At 34.0% G+C, this 18,827-nt stretch overlaps 1 protein-coding gene across 1 annotated transcript in view; it reads left to right on the forward strand.

The window, feature by feature from the left end:
- The first annotated feature begins 460 nt into the window (after positions 1-460).
- The window catches only part of LOC100866041 (mannosyl-oligosaccharide alpha-1,2-mannosidase IA-like), a 77,088-nt gene continuing 58,721 nt past the window's right edge, over positions 461-18,827 (forward strand). The window contains exons 1-2 of the mRNA XM_086904013.1: positions 461-955; positions 6,279-6,500. Coding sequence (XP_086760139.1) covers positions 575-955; positions 6,279-6,500 — 603 coding nt within the window. The 5' untranslated portion in view covers positions 461-574. The remainder of the gene's footprint in view (positions 956-6,278; positions 6,501-18,827) is intronic.

The raw sequence follows: 18,827 nt of genomic DNA on the forward strand, positions 1-18,827 counted from the left end.
GAATTAATTATAAATTATTAATATTAATATAAATTACAATTAAAATAATTCTAAAATAAAATGATACAATATTTTAATACAGTTAAAAATTGAAAATTAATAACTTAAAACGATATATTTTACTGTAGTTAATAAAAATATATATTATAAATATATATCATTTATAATAGTTAGAATATTTTAACATAGCAAAAATTAATATTATAAAACAATAAATCTAGTTCTTAATCTGTGTTCTAAAAATTTGGATTACAAAAATATATCAAATTTTATATCTAGTGTGTTTTTGTTTCTAGTTATCGACTGCGTAAATATGCATGATGTCATACCGATCTGTATTCGTTTGCTTGTTATTCATGAAAGTAGTTGGTGCATGTGTCGCACCAGCTGATTGGCGCTTCATCTGCGACGAAGTGTCAAGTTCGGCGAGCAGGTGGTGCTCGCGTGCCACGGCATTTGTAATGGCGTGCGACGGCTAGGAAAAGGGCAACAACGCGCACGAGTGCTCGAGTTTTCATCTGTTGTAAAAACGGGAAGTGCGTTAGTGCGTGCGTGGTGTGACAGTATCGTTAAAATGACAACGACGTCGAGCATTCTGCCGTCGTATCAGCGGTTCGTGAACGGTGTGCCGGTGCCTCTATTCTCGAGACGGTCGTTCCGCCCGCGTGAAAAGTATCTGATCATGTTGGTGTTTTTGACGTTCGGTGTCGTGTGTTTCGGAACGTTCTTCTTTTTGCCGGATTTCCGTCCGGGCACCGGCGGCGTCGCAGTGAACAGTGTTTACCGTGTGTACCAACACATGCAAAAAGCGGGACCGGAATTACTTATACCGGCGCCACCTCGTTTACAAGGGGGCATAAAGGGGTCCATAGGTCATCTTAATGCTGTGCCACCTGGACACGAGGGCATTGATCATCAGGATGTGCATATTCTTCAGGACAAGCAAAAGCTGCAGGTCCGCGCGTGTGTCAGAATCTCGACGTTGCGCTTCTTTCGATTCTCGATTGTGCTCGACTCTCGATTTTGTAGCTTACTCGCAAACTCGTGATTTCGCTTGTCATCGTTTCTTGAGAAATCAAATGGTGCTGTTCTCTTTGACAATAATTGTATGATCTTTCTCGTCGTGATGTCCTTGTTTTTTTATAACGTCTTATGTGGTCCGTTCTTTCAGCTGTTACACGCTTTCCCGATTCGTTTGTTTACATGCGGCCATCGTGACGTATCGCAGGCACACGTGTACACGCGTAACGGAGCAAAAGTTCACACAATCCGTAATTCTTATTTTTTTAATTCGTGATTATTTTTTGCTATGTTCATTCGATTTGATTCCGCGCTAACGGTCAAAACGCGCTAATTGTCAATGTGTGTATATGAGCTACATATTTATTTCAATATGGCCACCATATTTTATTTAATATCGATCGATCTGTCAAGATTCGATAATCGTAATCGTTTATCGTTTTGGAGCGCCATTTTGTTAGTTTTGTGTCTGCGATTATCTTTTTTAATCCTGTTTTCATTACGAATTGTGCGTGAATAACGAAACGTTTTACCCACGTTTTGTGTAATCGAAATATTTATGTATAGCGAAATATGAAAATTTAAATTAGCTATCGTTCTCATTTCATCACGCCCGGTTTCTCCAGAAAATGACATGTTCTACGTATCACGCGTATTAGCGAATAAATTACGCGTATTGTGAAACATACTGTGTGAAACGTAACTATGTGAAACGCATTTACTGGGATTAAATTATTTAATTTATCATCATATTGCGGGCCGAGAGAACGAGTTTTATCAATGTTAATAGACTCTCGCCCTAAAATTTCAAAGCGTAATTTCCGACGCATCGACGTGACCCTCATTGAGACATTTCGTTTCTATCATTGTATGCACATGGATGACATGTTAAGTAATGACAATTATTCTTTTCTTATCTTATTTTAAAACTTAGGGAAATTTTGAGTTAGTGAATCTATTAATAATAAAAATATATTTAAGTTGTTAGATTTGTTAAATTAATTGTTAATATAGAAAAATGATAGATATAAAGATTGATGAAAATTGCGTATCGATTAATTTGAAATTAATTAGAAAGATAAGTTATTTGCTGATAATAGAATAATGATATCTTGAATAAATCAAGATTATTAATTTTAATAGGATATAGGATAAAAATTAATATTTTTATTACTTTCTTTAATTTTAATTTTTACCTAATTTTTTTTATTTTTTCCATTAAGAAAATTAAATAAAACAAAATTATTCAGAGCTCAGTCTGATACAACAACTCGATATTTATTCAATCGTCGATAAAACAAACTTTAATTCCAAATGAAAATTTCCACGTGTATATTCTTGAAATCGTTTTAGCAAGATTCGGAATATTATAAAATCACCTCTAAAATAATCGAAAACATAGTGAAAACGATATTGAAAAGACGATGGAATCGAATCGAAAGAAACGAAAGTTACATCTTGTTTTATCAGTTAATTAACGATGACGAATTGAAGCTTCATTTACGATTCGAATAGGAGACTATTCTCGCGTTTATATCAAAATGTTGACGCCCCTTGTTCCGTGAAGTAATAGAATTTATCAAGGATTTACATTTAATCGAGGATATACGATTCGAATATTTAATGTTGCGAAACGCGTTCATTCTATTTGCATCGTTCTCGATAACCATTCACAGATTTTCATTGTGAATTTCGTCTCGCAAACGAAATTTTACAAACGTGATTGTTTGTAAAAATCTTGATTATTTTCGAACGTTACAATTTTTTAAACAAAGATTATTTTTTATGATATATATACATATGTAGATACAGTTTATTATTTAAAATTATAATTTTTATTCTTTCTACGATAATTTTAATGAATGAAGAAATATACCGAAAATTTTTTACATTTGTACATGATCCTTTTGAAATTTTTTTTTTTATATACGCAATGATTTTTTGTTGTTGTTAATATATTATTATATTTATCAATATAATAGAAGCTTCTTAAGTATATATACTTATTTAAAATGTAATTTTAACACGAAAAGCAGAATGTTTAATTAATAGTTCTTCGTTAGTTGGATTTATTAAAATTGAGGCGCGATTTTGATGGCAATTTCATCGTAGAACTAGGTAATTCGACTGTAATTTAGCACTTGTTCCGCGAGTTTAACATTTGCACGTGTTAGATGCAGCATGTTCAAATTTCACCAGTTCCTCGTATAAGAGAAATGTTATCCAACATTGAAATTATGATAGAGAAATAGATTTATTTGTTATTAATTTATATACTTATCTTGAAATATTTTATCTTCATATTTAATATCAATAGTTTTTCATACGATGGAAAAAATAAGGGAATTTTAAAGCGAATATCTGTGAATTTGCCATCGACTTTCAATCAGGTCGTTCATTGAAAGTGTTACGGATATATACACATTTTCGATCGATTCACGATCCACAGGCGATCTTCCCTATTAATACGTGATCGATTACGGAATGTAGTTTGCATAATTGGAATTATTCATTCGATTTCACGTGTGCAATAATCGACTAAGAGATATAGTTTGAATTAAATAGATCAGTTGAATGGAAAACTGATTTGGGAAAAAATGATAGAATGTATTTTTAATATGTTATAATGTTAATAAAAGATAAGAATTTTTATATTTGTTCAGAGAAAAAGTTCTAATCATTTTTTTTTTATTGGCTAATAGTGAAGTAGACTATCCTTATTCCAATTTATGAAATTAAATTAAAATTTCATGGAAGAAAAACATTCACTTAAAAAAAAAAAAATAAATAAATGAAAGTTCTTCTAAATTTTTTAAAAATTGATAATTTTCGCAATTGCAATATTATTAATTGTTAGTTTTGCTATCAATACACTTACTTTTATATTTTTTTTTGTATTTATATTCGCATAATTTAAATTCGTATTTCAGAGATATTTACTTGTTATTTTCTGATAACAAACTTAACGCCATAAATTACAATGTATATAATTTTCCACGATTCGAAGTTATATAAAAATAGAATGATTTTAAGTTTATATGTGAATATTACCGCGATATTATAATATTTTAGAATAAAACTAGCGTGATATATCGTCGAGTCAGTATTAGATAATGTGTATATGCGAATAAATTATTTTTCTTGATATTCTCAGTCAAATCTATAGTGTACGTGTATCAGATCAATCTTATTTATCGAGAATAATAAAATTTTAATGGAAAATAGCTGTTATATTAGTATTATTATTATTATTTATAACAAGGAAAATGTCCTGTATATTTTAAACTTCACAAGAAATGCGATAATAAAGGAGTAGTAGCAATAGCAAATAATTGATAGGAAACTAAGATAGGAACTAACATCGTTATCGATTATTGCAATATTGATCGAAAATAAAAGGTAGAAATAATTCTTGTTTTTACGTAACACGATGATTTTTTTTACGTATTTGAGAACATTTAAAGAAAAAAAATCGGTAAGGAAAAAAAAAAAACAGTTTATCGATTAAAGGGATAAATTTAGATTTAAAGCTACATTATTATATTGCTACAGGAAGTATATAATTATATATGGGAATTTCGTGTAACGTAAATAATCAAATAATTACACTCATGTGCATGTATGTTAATTCCATTCGCGATATTTTAATCAGCGCGTAATTATATGCACAATTACGTCGGACAATAATAAGAAATATCATAAAAATTAAAATTAGAATTCGTTGTGAAAGTATTTTTAATTTTTCTGGATTCACACAAATAACATTGGCGGTCCAACAACAAAGATTCAATTCAGAATCCTTCCATCACTTTCAAATTATTAATAAATCTAAATGAGCTCAAAGCATTGCAATTATCCCTAAAAATATTTATTCTCCAAACAAAATACTTCTCATTCGTTTCAACAAACTCGATCATAATCGGTTTTTCCTCGAAACGATAGAGTTAAGTTCGAAATCGTTTTAACGCAGAGGGAAAAGCAAGCGTTATACTCGCAACATTTCACCTTTCGTTCTTTTATAATCACGGCTGGTCGAGAGCCGATATTTCCTGAGCGATTCGAGCGAAAGAAGCGTGTTCTCGAGCCGAGATTGCATTCGTACGGCGGTGTTCGAATAAATAGATCCGAGGTCTCTCTCTCTCTCTCTCAAGCGGTCCGGAAAAATTTGATTTTCATTCCACGTGGCGTGTCTTTTCCACGCTTTAAGATGAAAATTTTGTACGAGGCATTGCCGCGTGTATCGCTCGGAAATAGGGTCTGAATTCGAAGGGGCGATGAAAATGCGCGTTGATAAATTGTAATTTGTAAATGGCTGGGAAAATAAACGTTTCACGATCTCAAAGAGACTGTGTCGCTGTTACTGACCTCTCCAGCTCAAACATCCTGTACCTTGAATAAATTGACTTTGATTATGCGTTTTATAGAGATTCGATGACACGGTGGAATTTCGAAATTTTCTGAGTAAACGTTTCGTTGTTTGATTTTTTTTTTTCTGTTTGCTTTCTTTACCTATCTATTTTTCGCTTCGATTCCTTGCTGAATACATTATTTCATTTTTTTTATCGAAATAATCTATTATGATCGAATGATTCGTGCGAGGAACGGTACACAGTTGAATTATTCGACATTGAAAAGGTTTATCAGGTAGAATATATTTGCAGTTTGATAAGTCGTAAAGTTTATAATTCGTTCGTAGCTGAAACTTATCAATATTATCTAAACGTTACCTTGACTGATAAAACAATTTCTTTTAAATATCTTTTAAAGAAACGTATAAATTTTAAAATAATCGAACGATATTTTAACCAAACACCCTGTACATTCGAAATTAATAGTAAAGATTACCATTAGTCCTAATAATTTAATAAATACATAATTCTTTTTAAGTATTGATCCTCCACGAAATAAGATCTTCCATCACCAATGAGATTGCGAAAAACATTGTTTATTTGAAATTATTCCAAGCAACGAATCGAAATTTATTCTTTCCATATCTGATTTCATTATTCTCTCGCTCTGTTGTTCGTTTCGAAGACGTTTCTTTCTCGATTTCTAAAAAAATCGAAGTTCGCATCAGAAAAAAAGTAGATTGTTTTAATAACAAGGACTAGCTTAACGAGAGACCATCGGATTTTTATTTTATTTTCTTATTCTCGACGATGAAATTGGAACACATCTAATTGATTAAAAAAAAAAAAAAAAAAAAAAACCGTCGTTCGAAAAATCTCGATCCGCGATCCGATCTGACCGAATTTCAGGCGAAGATCGACGAGGAATATCAGCAACAGAAGATGTTGGAGAAGCCGGAAGTGATTGGTGAAATACATGTGCGTGTTACTAGTTCACCGTCGTTAGTGCTTCACCGGAAGAACGAAGTTCCGGAGACTGTGCCGCCAGCACCTGGGAGTAAACTTCCTTTGACGGTCGGTGGAGAGGACAAGGACCCCATCGCCAGGGAACGGAGGGACAAGGTCAAAGAGGTGAGTCTTTCTTCTCATTCTCATATAAAATAAATTGTCGACGATGTTGGCTGAAAGAAGAAATAATTTTTTTTTTTTTTTTAAGTAAAATATTGAATAATATTTTGGATTTTTAATTAGGAGGAGACATTATTAATCATTATCGATTAGATTTAAGTAGAAACGTTTATTTTATTTTATCTATCAGAAATTTATTTTTAATATTTTTTTAATTATTATCCTCTTTGATCCTAAAAAAAAGACTTTTACATTTTGTTTCATCATCGATTATGACGATGGAAAAGAGAAGTTAAAACGTTTTTTTTTTTTTTAGATAGTTTAGATTACGCGTTTCAAAATTACGTAAGCTTTGTTAGTCATCAAATATTGTTTTTCGTTATGTACCATCAATCAAGAATAAGCCTCTATGGTTAATACAGTTTTATAATTGTGCAAATAGTTCATTCATGTAGAATTTTATCTTTATCTTATTTGACAAAGATAAACAAGATATATAAATAACACGAGTATTTAATTCAATATCTCGTGGACAGCGATTATTCTTCAAAAGTATATTTAATTTAAGATAATAAGAAACAAGTAGAAGCAGAGCATTTTTGTTGAAAAATTTTCATTTTTATTAAAAATTAAATATCTATTGTGGTGGAATTTTTTTCTTATAGAAACTAGGAAATTGATAATATTTACAAAACTTGGATTTTAATAACAACTTGCTTTTCCAAATTGAAATCCACGTTTACGTGTGATAAACGAAATGAGTATTTCGAATGTAAAAAGCTTTTCAAATATTCAAAGCAACTTGAATTTTAAGCAGCAAAACTTCATCATTCCTACATAATATATTTCTGCGTATTCTCTGAAGAATTTTTCATTATTTCATTTCTTTTAATATCAGAAAGAATCATTATCATCTGCGATAAAATTTTTCCAGAATGTAAAACGCGATTCTTGCAAAATATAATTTCTTCAGGATTATTAAAACTCGTTTATCTTTTGAGCGTTTGAGCGTGAATTAAATAACTCAAGTTTATCGATCTCTTATTTTATTATTAATCTTTTGAGCATTTAACATTTTACGCAAAAAGTGCATATAGAGTTCGGCGGTCAGTATTAAACGGGCAATTTGCCAAAGAGATGTTTAAAATAGTTCACTCCACTTTATCAGAAATTCGCATTGGATAACACATTGAGATATATCCATTAAATGCATCGAATACTTTCAAGCTTAATTCATAATTCTGTACAAGAATACAGTATTTAATATCAGATTAAAATAAAAAAAAAAAAGTCCAAAGATGGAATTATTGTAATTAGTCGAAACACGTGACGATATAGAAAAGAAAATTTATTACAAACGTAATATCATCTTCCAAACTGTGATGATAACTTGATTCCAAATGCATCAATTATTCCAAAATTTCGACTCGAAAATATAATCGAAAAGACTGTGCAATTCGCAACAATTACACAATTAAAGGTACAAGCTATTTTTGAAACACGCGTTGAACAGGCGCTCAAAGGATAAACTCAGAGATATTCTCAAACGCGAGCATTCCGCTCCCAACTTTTCTTCCCATTTTCCAACCAAATTTCCAGCGGATTCCCCGTTCTACGTACGTGTTGGTTACATTTGCGTATAAATGAGAATACAGTATGCGCATCCACGGATATTTCGATTAATAGCGTTTCCCGTGGTCGGACAAACGAAACCGGCCACGCAGGGGTAAATCACCGCGAAACGAACGACCCGCCTCGAGCTCGCAATTTAGGTTTTTTCGACACTCGAAATAAAAAAAAAGGAATGAAATCGTTGAAAAATCGAGAGATAAAATTAGCACGTCGTTCGATCTGTTAAACGGCCGCGAGAATGTTGGAAAACGAACTTTCGACGAGTTTTTCCATCCGGGATCGTAAATTTGAAAAGAAACGTTGAAAGAATGGAGCTCTCTCTCTCTCTCTCTCTTTCTCTACGATATATAACTCGTTGTAATTTCCGTGAAATTCGTCCATTGTTTTTGTTTTGAGAGTTTGTGGATCGAGATCTATCCGTCTGCAGTTCGGTGCATAATTTTCCTCGATATACGCGTATACAACGTGAAGTTATTTTTTTATTTTTTTCTTTTTTCTCACGGAAGAATTGGAATCGAATCGAATTGTTCTCGGTATTAGGTCGTTGTGAAAAATATAACGTGCTACGGATGCTCAATTTTTGAAAAACGAGCGATGGAAGCGCGAGCGTTTGAAAAACACGAATTCTGAAATGGAGAAGTGGTAATTTTTTTTTTAGCGGTATATTAATAGTGGGATAGATTTATTTTGTTTAAAATTCCTATGGCGGTTATTTTGATCGCGAAGAATTTTATTTTTTGAACATTGAACACCGTTCCGTTCGATTGTAAGTTGATTCTTTTTAATGCGTGCATTAATTTTCCATCGATTAATTTAAAATTCGATGAATATGTAAAATTACAAAGGGATGTATAACGTGTTATTTAAATATGTAAATGAACGAATAATCCAAATTAACGATTCTTTTTGAAAAATACAGATATCGTTGTGAAATTTTTTACAACAATAATTTTTACATATAGTTACATGGTTCGTGAAGAAAAATCAATACCATCATAAATTATATTCAATTACATACAGAATTTTGACATTAACACGTTTCATTTCTAAGAATATAAGTCGGAATATAAATCGTTGCACAAATATTTCTTAAAAGAGAGAATATATAATTTGCATGGAATTTCATCGGAAACCAATTTTTAAACAAAAATAATCGGCCCCTTTCAACACTCGGAAAACCATCGTTCACGTATTTTCAATTGGCGAAAACGCGCCACAGTTTCAAATGGTTTGTTCCGCGAAACGGCGGGTTTTAAATTGTCATATCCCATCGAACGAATTCTCTTGATAACGTACGACGATCCATGCAGAATCCGCTTCAAATTTTTCACCACGACCCCTCCAACACGACCGCTTTGTTCATCGATCGCGTATTCATCGAATTTCCGGAGCCACGCTCATTTCCATGCTTTATGAATGGGTCCACCGTGCTATTATCTATTTATCGCTCTATCAAATGTTTCAACGTAAACGATTTCGATTTCCATCCGGTCGTATGATTTTTAGTATACTCGTATCACGGGATTTCATGTATCATTGATGTGTGCACACAATTATTGTGCCCGCTAGATAAATTTTTCCTTCTCTGATTTCTTACGTTTTTTTTTCTCTTCCCCCAATTTCTCTTCCTAATTATTTGATTCGATTATTCATCCGATTTTTAATTCAGTTGGTTATTATTCGATCAACGCGCGGATGAATCATAATTTTGAAACCATCGTACGAATACTTTTCGATTCTTTTTATTTGTATTTCTATTGCATTGTTATGGAATAAAAATTCGAGAAACGTTCGAGCAAATATTTATTTTGATTGATCGATCCGCGCGTTAAGATTGATTGATAATCGCTCGATTATCAAGGTGTGCGTTCATTCTTAGATGTGTTGAGTGTAGATCCAGATTAGCGTTTCGCAAATATCAATCTTATCTGATTCATAGCCGAGAAATCAAACAAGATAAAAAATGTTTTCAAAATAAAAGTAGAATAAATTTGGAATAAGGCCTGGTTGACAATTTCATTCCAAATCTTTTTCTCCAACCTTTCGCCAATTCAATTTCATTTTCATTTCTCATTGTCGTGTCTGATTAATTAAATTATTACGACGCCGTAATATTTATTACACTTTCCTTCGATTAATTTCGTTTCGTTTCGAGCAATTTTTTAATACACAATGTTAAACGAAAATCACGATGGAATCGTCTTACCTTATGAATTAATGTATTACACGTGGAAAAAAGATATGTGCAACGAATTCGAATAACTCACGTCATTCTCGCGTAATTCGTTCTAACGCGAAAAGATATAATATAATATATATTTTTCGTTTATCGTAAAAACGTTGTAACGATCGCGCAGGCAGGCTCGCCTCGGTGAATTTCTCGCTGGCAATTAAATTTAATCGGTTCTGTATTCATCAGTGCAAGACCGTAGCCGCGTTTAGCTTTGTTCCTTCTATCTTTGATTGCAGTTGCTTGTTCATCGTACGTTGGATTGTTATGCACAGTTAGTAATGCGCGAGCGTTTTCACATGAGTGCCACTGTAATCGTCTTGGAATTTCCTAAGCATCCTTGCAATTGCCGGGAACAGAACGTTTGGCAGCTGGTGATAAACCAGCTTATCAATTCAATAATTAGAAACTCGCAATTATTCTCTTCAATTATCGAATGAAATTTGTTCCGTAATAATCGTACAAACCTTTTATAACATCAATTCTTTTCCCAATCCATTTCGTGACGCGATCATTACGCTCGCTATTGTTTCGTCGATGCATATTATCTTTGATAATAAAACGCCCTCCCCCCTCCTTTCTCCATCGCATTCAATCATTAAATTTAGATTAGATCGAACGATAAACTCGATGATTTTCCAAAGGTATTATTCATCGTCGAGTGAACACTCTCCTCCGATTTCGGAGCTCGATCTCTCGAGCGAAGTTTGACTTACTTCGTTCGGTAAGTAAGGAACTGAAGTCAACTTATCGTCTCATTAAATACTGTATTATATATATATATATATATATTCGAAATCTTCGTTCTCGGTACTTAGTTAGCGTCAATGGCAGTTAGTTCATGTCAGAAATTCGTTTAATCGATTAAGGGTCTATTCGAACATTGTTGTGTACCTCCTTATCGCAAGAAACTATCTTTTGGTTATTATACGGAAGATCGTGCGTTAAGGCGGATTTAAAATGGTTAAATTTAAGATCGAATTAATAATAAAATTCCTATGTAAATTCGTTACGAATATATATATATATATCGAAGTAAATATTGGAAAATAATTTTAAAATAAGGAAACGTGAAAACGAATCGGGCTAAAATATTCTCGACAACGTTTTAACGATGATAGATCTTCAATATTGAAAACCTGTTCTTTGAATATAAATAATAAATTTATATCTCGTTACATTTTCAAATCTGTTAATTTGTTTATCTTGTTTCTATCTTGAAAATTATTAATTGCATCCGCGTGTTAATCTGATCGTCTTTAATCTATGTTTTCTTTCTTGGAAAATAAATCTATATATAAAATTCGATCACAGAAAATCATCACGGATGAAGTAAAATATATTTCTCTTGTCTTCTCAATTCAACGGTCGAGAAGCAAGCAAAAAGAGAATCGAAAGTTAAGGGGGAAACAAGCCTTAAAAACTTGGTTCGAGTAGACTTTAGACGTATATAAAAGAAAATCGATTCGATCCAAGGTCGATTCGTTCGATCGAAAATAGTCGATCGCTACAACGACAACTGCAATTGTGTACCGATGGGTGATCGTGTCGGTTTCAATTCCGGTTGCAACGAATCCTCTCTCGATGGAGACATATCCGGTTTTCGAAGCAGATGAGTCGGCGCTCTCTGTGCACGTTTAATCGGTTACACCGGTTAAATCGCCGCGTAGAATCCCATCGATTCCCATTTTGGTGAAACGTTTCCGCTCGTTGGAATTAAACGGCGCCCCGTTGAAAAGTTTATGACTCTAATCATCCGTGCATTCTAATTTAAACGCGCCAGTTTTCGTTTTATTCGTCGACACCGATCGATAGACACCGAATTATCGTGGAGAATAATTGGAAACAGGAGATCGATCCTGGTCTGATCCTCTTGGAAAATGGGGTGAGAGGGTTGGGCAGTGGAGAATCGTTTTTTAAACGGATAATGGGTGGATGCTTTTCTTTTTCTCTCTTTTTTTTCGGATATTTTTTTTTTTTTTTTGAATTCGAATAATGACTGAGAGCTATTATCAGAAATTTTGTGAAAAAATGATCGAAAGATGTCGAAAATTGATCAAATTTTTCCATAATACTTTTTATTATTTAAATAATAGATCGATGAGAATTGTCAATTTTATCGCGTTGTGGATTTGTCCTCTTTGGTTGCAATTTAAATTAGAGTTGAAAACTATTTCTATGAAAATTTTTATTTAAAAAAAAAAGCAGATTCTTTCTCTGTAATAAAAGCTCTTCCAAGCATACTGTTATTATTCCGTGGATATGATAAATAATCCGCACGGGAACTCACGATTATACACACGATTTAAAATTCGACAAGACAAACATTTTCAATCGCGATGTTTCCATCCATCATAAAAGCAGCATATCCTAGATATCCAATGCGATTCAATCGCATTTATATTCCGTTTGTTGCCTTGAATATTCAATATATTTTCCTTGAACAATGGGATGGGAATTCAGACGGTTTATGGTAATGATACACAGTGAAATGTTAACATAACGCGGTTATATACCAAGATTGAGATCAGAAATCGAAAGTTCAAGCACGATGTTCTCTATAAGGAGCATTAGGCGTGGTGCCGTATAACATAGAACAAGTTTCTAATTTAGGAAAATCAACTATTCTTTCAGAAATACCACAAGTCTCATAACAACGCATAACTCCCCTTCAATAATAACTTATCTCTTTTTTCTCTTCCAATTTTCTTCCCATATTTTCCAACTCGATATCTTCATTAATAAAATTTCGAAGAACTCTGAATAGATTTCTCGAATGCAGCTTTGTCCTTTTTCTTCTTTACTTTCAATTCAATATTTCCAATTCATCGTTGCATCAACCGTTTATAAATTGACTTAACCATTTAAATTTCTTTATAATTCCAAAAAATCAAGAAACTGCACGTTAATTCAAAAATTAACACACGCACGAATTCCCTCTTTCATCCGCTTCGAACTTCGACGCGTACAGAATTCCTCAAAAATTTCAAAAAAGAAAAAAGCTGCGCGTTTAATTGCACGTATCACGGGAAGCATAGTGCGGAACACAGCGGCTCGTTTGGAACTCGTCGGTTTCGTCATTGTCGCTTCACCGAAATTGCGACGAAAAGGGTATCAATGGGCGCGATACACAAAGGGTAAATTGCGGTATATTCAACCGGCGAAATATTCCGAAATGGGTTAACCTTTAGCGCACCAACACGACGAGCGTGCGGACGTCATGCACAGATCTCGTGTGTTGCGCGCGTGCAACCGGTGAACGGGTCTCTTCGCTTCGAAATTAGATTGCGCTCACGTTACTCGCGGCAAAAGTTCACGGCACCGTGCGGTTAACGGGTTTCCCGCGTGTTCACCGGCTAGGTCAGGCATACGTGCCTCGATGTCGAACCGAGTTTGTGAGTGGCACGCATCCAGAGTACCCTCGAACCGCTTGTCTCGGACTCTCTGTTCGCGCGATTCGATTTCGAGGGGGTGGCGCAGATTTGGCGTGGATCATTACTTTGCAAGGATTGGACGAGAGGATGATCCGGGGTGGAATAAATTTGGATTTCGAGAGAGAAAAATCGGAGGGAATCGAATATTGAGAGTGAATTTGTAGTTTTTTTTTTTTTTATATTTTTACGTCTTTTGAAATTTTGAATTCATTGGTATGATAGAGAGTGAAAATGTTCGGGTTAGGATGATCGTGAGTTTTAAAATTGCGAAATGTTTGAAATTTTTTCCTCTTTCTCATTTGATCTCCGTTTTAATATATCCAAATGTTTTACAAGTTTTCAAGATATCGTTGATTAGAAGGAGTCGAATCGAATTGAAACGTTTCTCGAAATAAATCTTCTTTATTGCGGAGAATTTTGATGAAAGTTTTCGTAATTGCGAACGACTTGCGCAATGGGCGAAATGGTCTGCATGCCTGTTCGAATTAGAGTATAATAGATGGGAATGGTAGGAGGGATGATGTAATTGGGCAACTGTTATTGTTGAAGCTTCGCTGTAAACTTGCGTGAATTGTTTGATTGCCAGGCGGGGATGGTCGGTGGAGATGATGACTTAAGTAACGGTTCCGAAGAACGATCGTGTGTTCCTGATTAGTTTGTTGTTTCGTTGTTTCGTTGCAACGTGTTACTGCCTCCATATAAATTCAATAATAATATTAATATTAATTTTCTTTCAAACGGGAACATAATATAAACATGTTAATTAAATTACTTTATATCAACGATCGTAATCGTTATATCATTCATAAACACAAATTGGAAACTGAATTTAATTAAGCTTTTACTTTGGTTAAATGTTCCAAAGGTAATTTCCAGTCACGTATTATCGTGCCAAATACATTTCTATCCATCGCGTGTCGAAGTAATAGGTCTCAAGTGTGCGTGACAAAACGCAGAATTGTTTCTGGGTTACGTACGTATTTTCATAAAAAGAACAGCTACTTTTAATTGTAATATATTGCACGCGGTATTTCTAATGTTATTGCTATTTACTTATTTCCATTTTTCCCCCCAAATTTAAATATTTAAACGAATATTCAATTCGTTCCATCATTCTACATCATGAAAGCGTCGGAAAAACGTTTGCAGAAATGACGAAATAATTATTTTCTTTTTCATTCAAGAAAGTCTTTAATCTTTCTTCCACGTATATCGTATTTATCCATCATTCCTATCGTGTTCATCAATCGCGTTCACCCAATGCTTTGCAACGATCGTCGATTGATTTCTCGTTTTCCACGGTCCATTTTCAAAATCTCGATCCATAAACGAAACGAATGTACACGATTGTTCCTTACCACGCGATGAAATCGTCTAAACCGCGAATTTCGTTTAACGGATCGCGTTTTTACGAATCGTTCTCGCGCGAAATCGCGAGTCGCGCACAAATTGTAGCGCCTCGTGCAATTATGCAACAGAGAATCGGCGTTTCCAGTTTCTTATTATCGGCCAGTAAACCGAATCCTTTTGCCACTTCATCCCGACCAAACAACGAGTGTATTCTTCATAATGAAGAGGAGTCACGACACGTCTCGAGGCGTTTCGCTTCGGGAACTTACGGGGTGGCTTGATTTTCGCCTGAAACGAATCGGACTTACCCTTGAACGCGTTCTCATCACGCCAACTTGTTTGTCGAAATAATGGCCGCTCCGGAGAATGCTTGTTTGCATTGTCAGTGGATGATGGCCGAGCGTGTTTGCCTTTCCGTAATGATGATTGTCGTCTTCGTGTGGGGTTGAAGAATCATCTGTTTTCGAGACGAGGCGAGTTGACGATTTTATATTTGCATCGATCGCAATTTCTTCACGATTAATTTTCGTTAAGGGGCTTATTTCTCTCTCTCTCTCTCTTTGTTGTTATACGTTGTTGTTTTACGTTTTAACACAGTTGGGATGGAAAATCGATAGCGTATAATTTTTAATAATTTCAAGTAATTAATTTTTACATTCTAATAATAATAGTGATTGTGGCCTTTTTATGGAGAGGAGTGAATAGATATAATGATATTCGTGCTCGAATAATTGATAATTTTATCGTAAATAATGTGCCATAATCTTGGAAATTAATTAAAACTTTCTCAGGTACTATACATTTTTATAGCAATGCTCTCTGTGATTATTTATACTTTTTTTCTTTTTTTTTTTAAATTATCGTGACGAAGAATAGTCTCGTGCACGTTTCCAACGTTTATTACGCGAATGTAATAACTATACTTTAATATGCATGTCGCAATTAAAATAAAATTCGAATAAAATTTTAGTAAATCCTTTTAAAAATGTTTATGATAATTCCAAGTAAAAAAGAGAAGAAAAAAAAAATAAACAAAAATTATCTACAAGGTAGCGAGTAATCACGCACGATTAATCTCTGTTAAGCACGCCAGGGTCTGCATTTAATTATCCGTTCGAAAAGATAACCAACGAGTAATATCGTTAGAGGTTCGAGCACGAAAATATAGTTTTGTCGCAACAACCATACGGGTTACGTATGTAATTCTCCATGTTTGTACACGTTTACAATGTAGATACAAGCGAGACAAGCACACGCGTGTTCTTGTATATTGCGATGCTTCGAGTTATAGAACCGGTTAAGATTTATTTGGCAGTATGACAGAAAAACATGCGCTCATTGCCAACGAAACTCTCCAATCGAGCGTTTCGAGAAAGCTGAAGTCGCATACTTTGTTGATTCTCAAATGATCGCGTTCGATCAAACTTGGTCGTACACTTTTTTCATATTTTATAATTCACGCGAACGCGAATTAATTAACTTTACATAAAATAACAATTTCGAATATCATTTATATATTATTTCGAGAATTATTTTTTATTATTATTTTTGCATTATTAATATATTATAAATATTACAACGTTTCTTTTATTCTATATTTTATATAGGATACATTATGAATAACTCTTTCCACGAATCTTATGAATGTATTACTTTCTCCACTTGTCGCGCTGATTGGAAAATGGAATTCTCCATTATGCCATTCTTGGCGGATTAATAATATTTACGACTTCTAATTCGCAAACAAATTTCACTTCGCATTCGTTAGTTCTTCTCATTGACATTTTTTTACAACATTTGCATTTGCCACGCAGTTTCTCTTTCTATTTCAATTCAAATAAATCCAGACAACTTTCCTTTATTTTTCTCTTTAATCCAATTAATTAACATGTATATATTTTTACTCGAATCTCTTAATCGTTTCCATACCAAAATCGAACAAAATTGCATTATATATTCAACGATCGAACAAACATCATCGACAAAAGTCATCATCATCACGTTGAATCGGTTGAAAATTTTCCCAAGTCGTGCCGAAAAGAAAAACACAGAGAGAGCTCGTCTTTCAGAGAATATCCGCCGTTATAAATTGCCAACGATGTCGTCTATAAAACCTCTCAATTTTTATTAGATATCCGAATCCTCGAGCGGATCCGCAAGAATTTATCGCGGCCGATATCGCGCCGATGGAAGCACAGGGCATAAAAGCGATACTTTAACGCTCGCTACACGGTGTCTCCTTTCCTTCCTGCGTCCTGTATCCGAGTCTGCACGCGATCAGAGGGTCGTTCGTTCTTCTATTCGCGCGTGAACACGCGTGTTTCCCCCGATATCGATCGCGGCTCGAACATACGCGGTGTATGGGAGACGTTTTATTGGACGTTATCCTCAGTCGTTTGTAATCATTTTGCGTGAACTTGAAAAATGGATGTCGAAGCGCCACACGGTATACTACAAGCGTACGCGGCATCGGTGAAAAGAGAAAGCGAGGAAGAAGCGGCGAGAAATCGAGCTGTTTTACAACGTGCAGTCAGATTTTTCCACTTCGAGTGAATTGTTATAGCGTTGCTTGCGTCTCGTCTCGCGTTCTTCTGTATCGCGTGTCGTTTTTGATTTCGTTTGCTTTTTCATGGTAAGGAAGATGGTAGGGGAGGTTGTGATTAAGAGTTGGGAAAATTGAGTTGCAATATGTTCAATAATATAAAAAGGAATGAATGTATTATTTAATTTAATAATTGAACGTGTGACGATCAATTAAATGTGATTTATCAAATTTATCTCTTCTTTTAGAAAGCTTCTTGCTTCTAGTTTTATATCATTGTAGCATAAAAATGTGAAAGAATTCTTCTCAATAAAATAATCCAACTCAATCACCACCCTCGAAAATAACGGACAAGAAAAACGAGGCTCGTTCTCTTTCATATACCGTCGGTTCATATTGTCGTCGGTTGTAAACGACACGCAAATAAAAGATAAATCCGCAAATAAAAATGGATTATCACCGTTTTCGCCCCTTTTCATCGTGAACATCCCTCTCCAAGTGCATCGAATTTGAATATCGATCGATCTCGAGTTATTACAGCTGACCACGGTCCCCTTTGTTTCTTTCTGGACACCATCGCCACCTACCACCATTTTTCCCTTTTCAATATTCCGCTTTCGTTCGCCTGCAATGTACAAACAATCGAGAGGAAGCAAACAGGATCGAATAGGAGCGAAAAATTTCGAGTTTCCGCGACCCGCGGAATTTCGTATTAACCAGTCCTGGTCACGTTTTTAATAACGCACGATTATTTTTCTATTCGATGACGATTCTGGCTTCTTGCATTTCGAGAGAATTTTGCAAAACGATCAGATCGTTTTTTAGATCGTGTTAATAAATAATAAGAATATGCTAATCTTGTCTTCGTCTCAAAATATTTTGTGTATATTCGCTGTGTTTAAGTTTCGGAATTTTTATGTTTTTGTAGTTTTAATAATCCTTGTTTTTGAGCTTGTTACGTGATTTATTTATTAATTCGAATCTGGGGAAAATAATTATGAATTAGGGAACATAATAAATTTTGTAAGATGGAATGTAAAGAAATGATTTGTGATTAATATATTGACGTACTGGAGTTTTAAACATCTGAAATTTATCGGGATTTTTTATCGAGGAAGAATTATAAGTAGAATTATTTTAAA

The sequence above is a fragment of the Apis florea genome, unplaced genomic scaffold (genome assembly GCF_048593485.1).
Source record: "Apis florea isolate Af1SG1 unplaced genomic scaffold, ASM4859348v1 contig_2293_pilon, whole genome shotgun sequence".
Classification (NCBI taxonomy): Eukaryota; Metazoa; Arthropoda; class Insecta; order Hymenoptera; family Apidae; genus Apis; species Apis florea.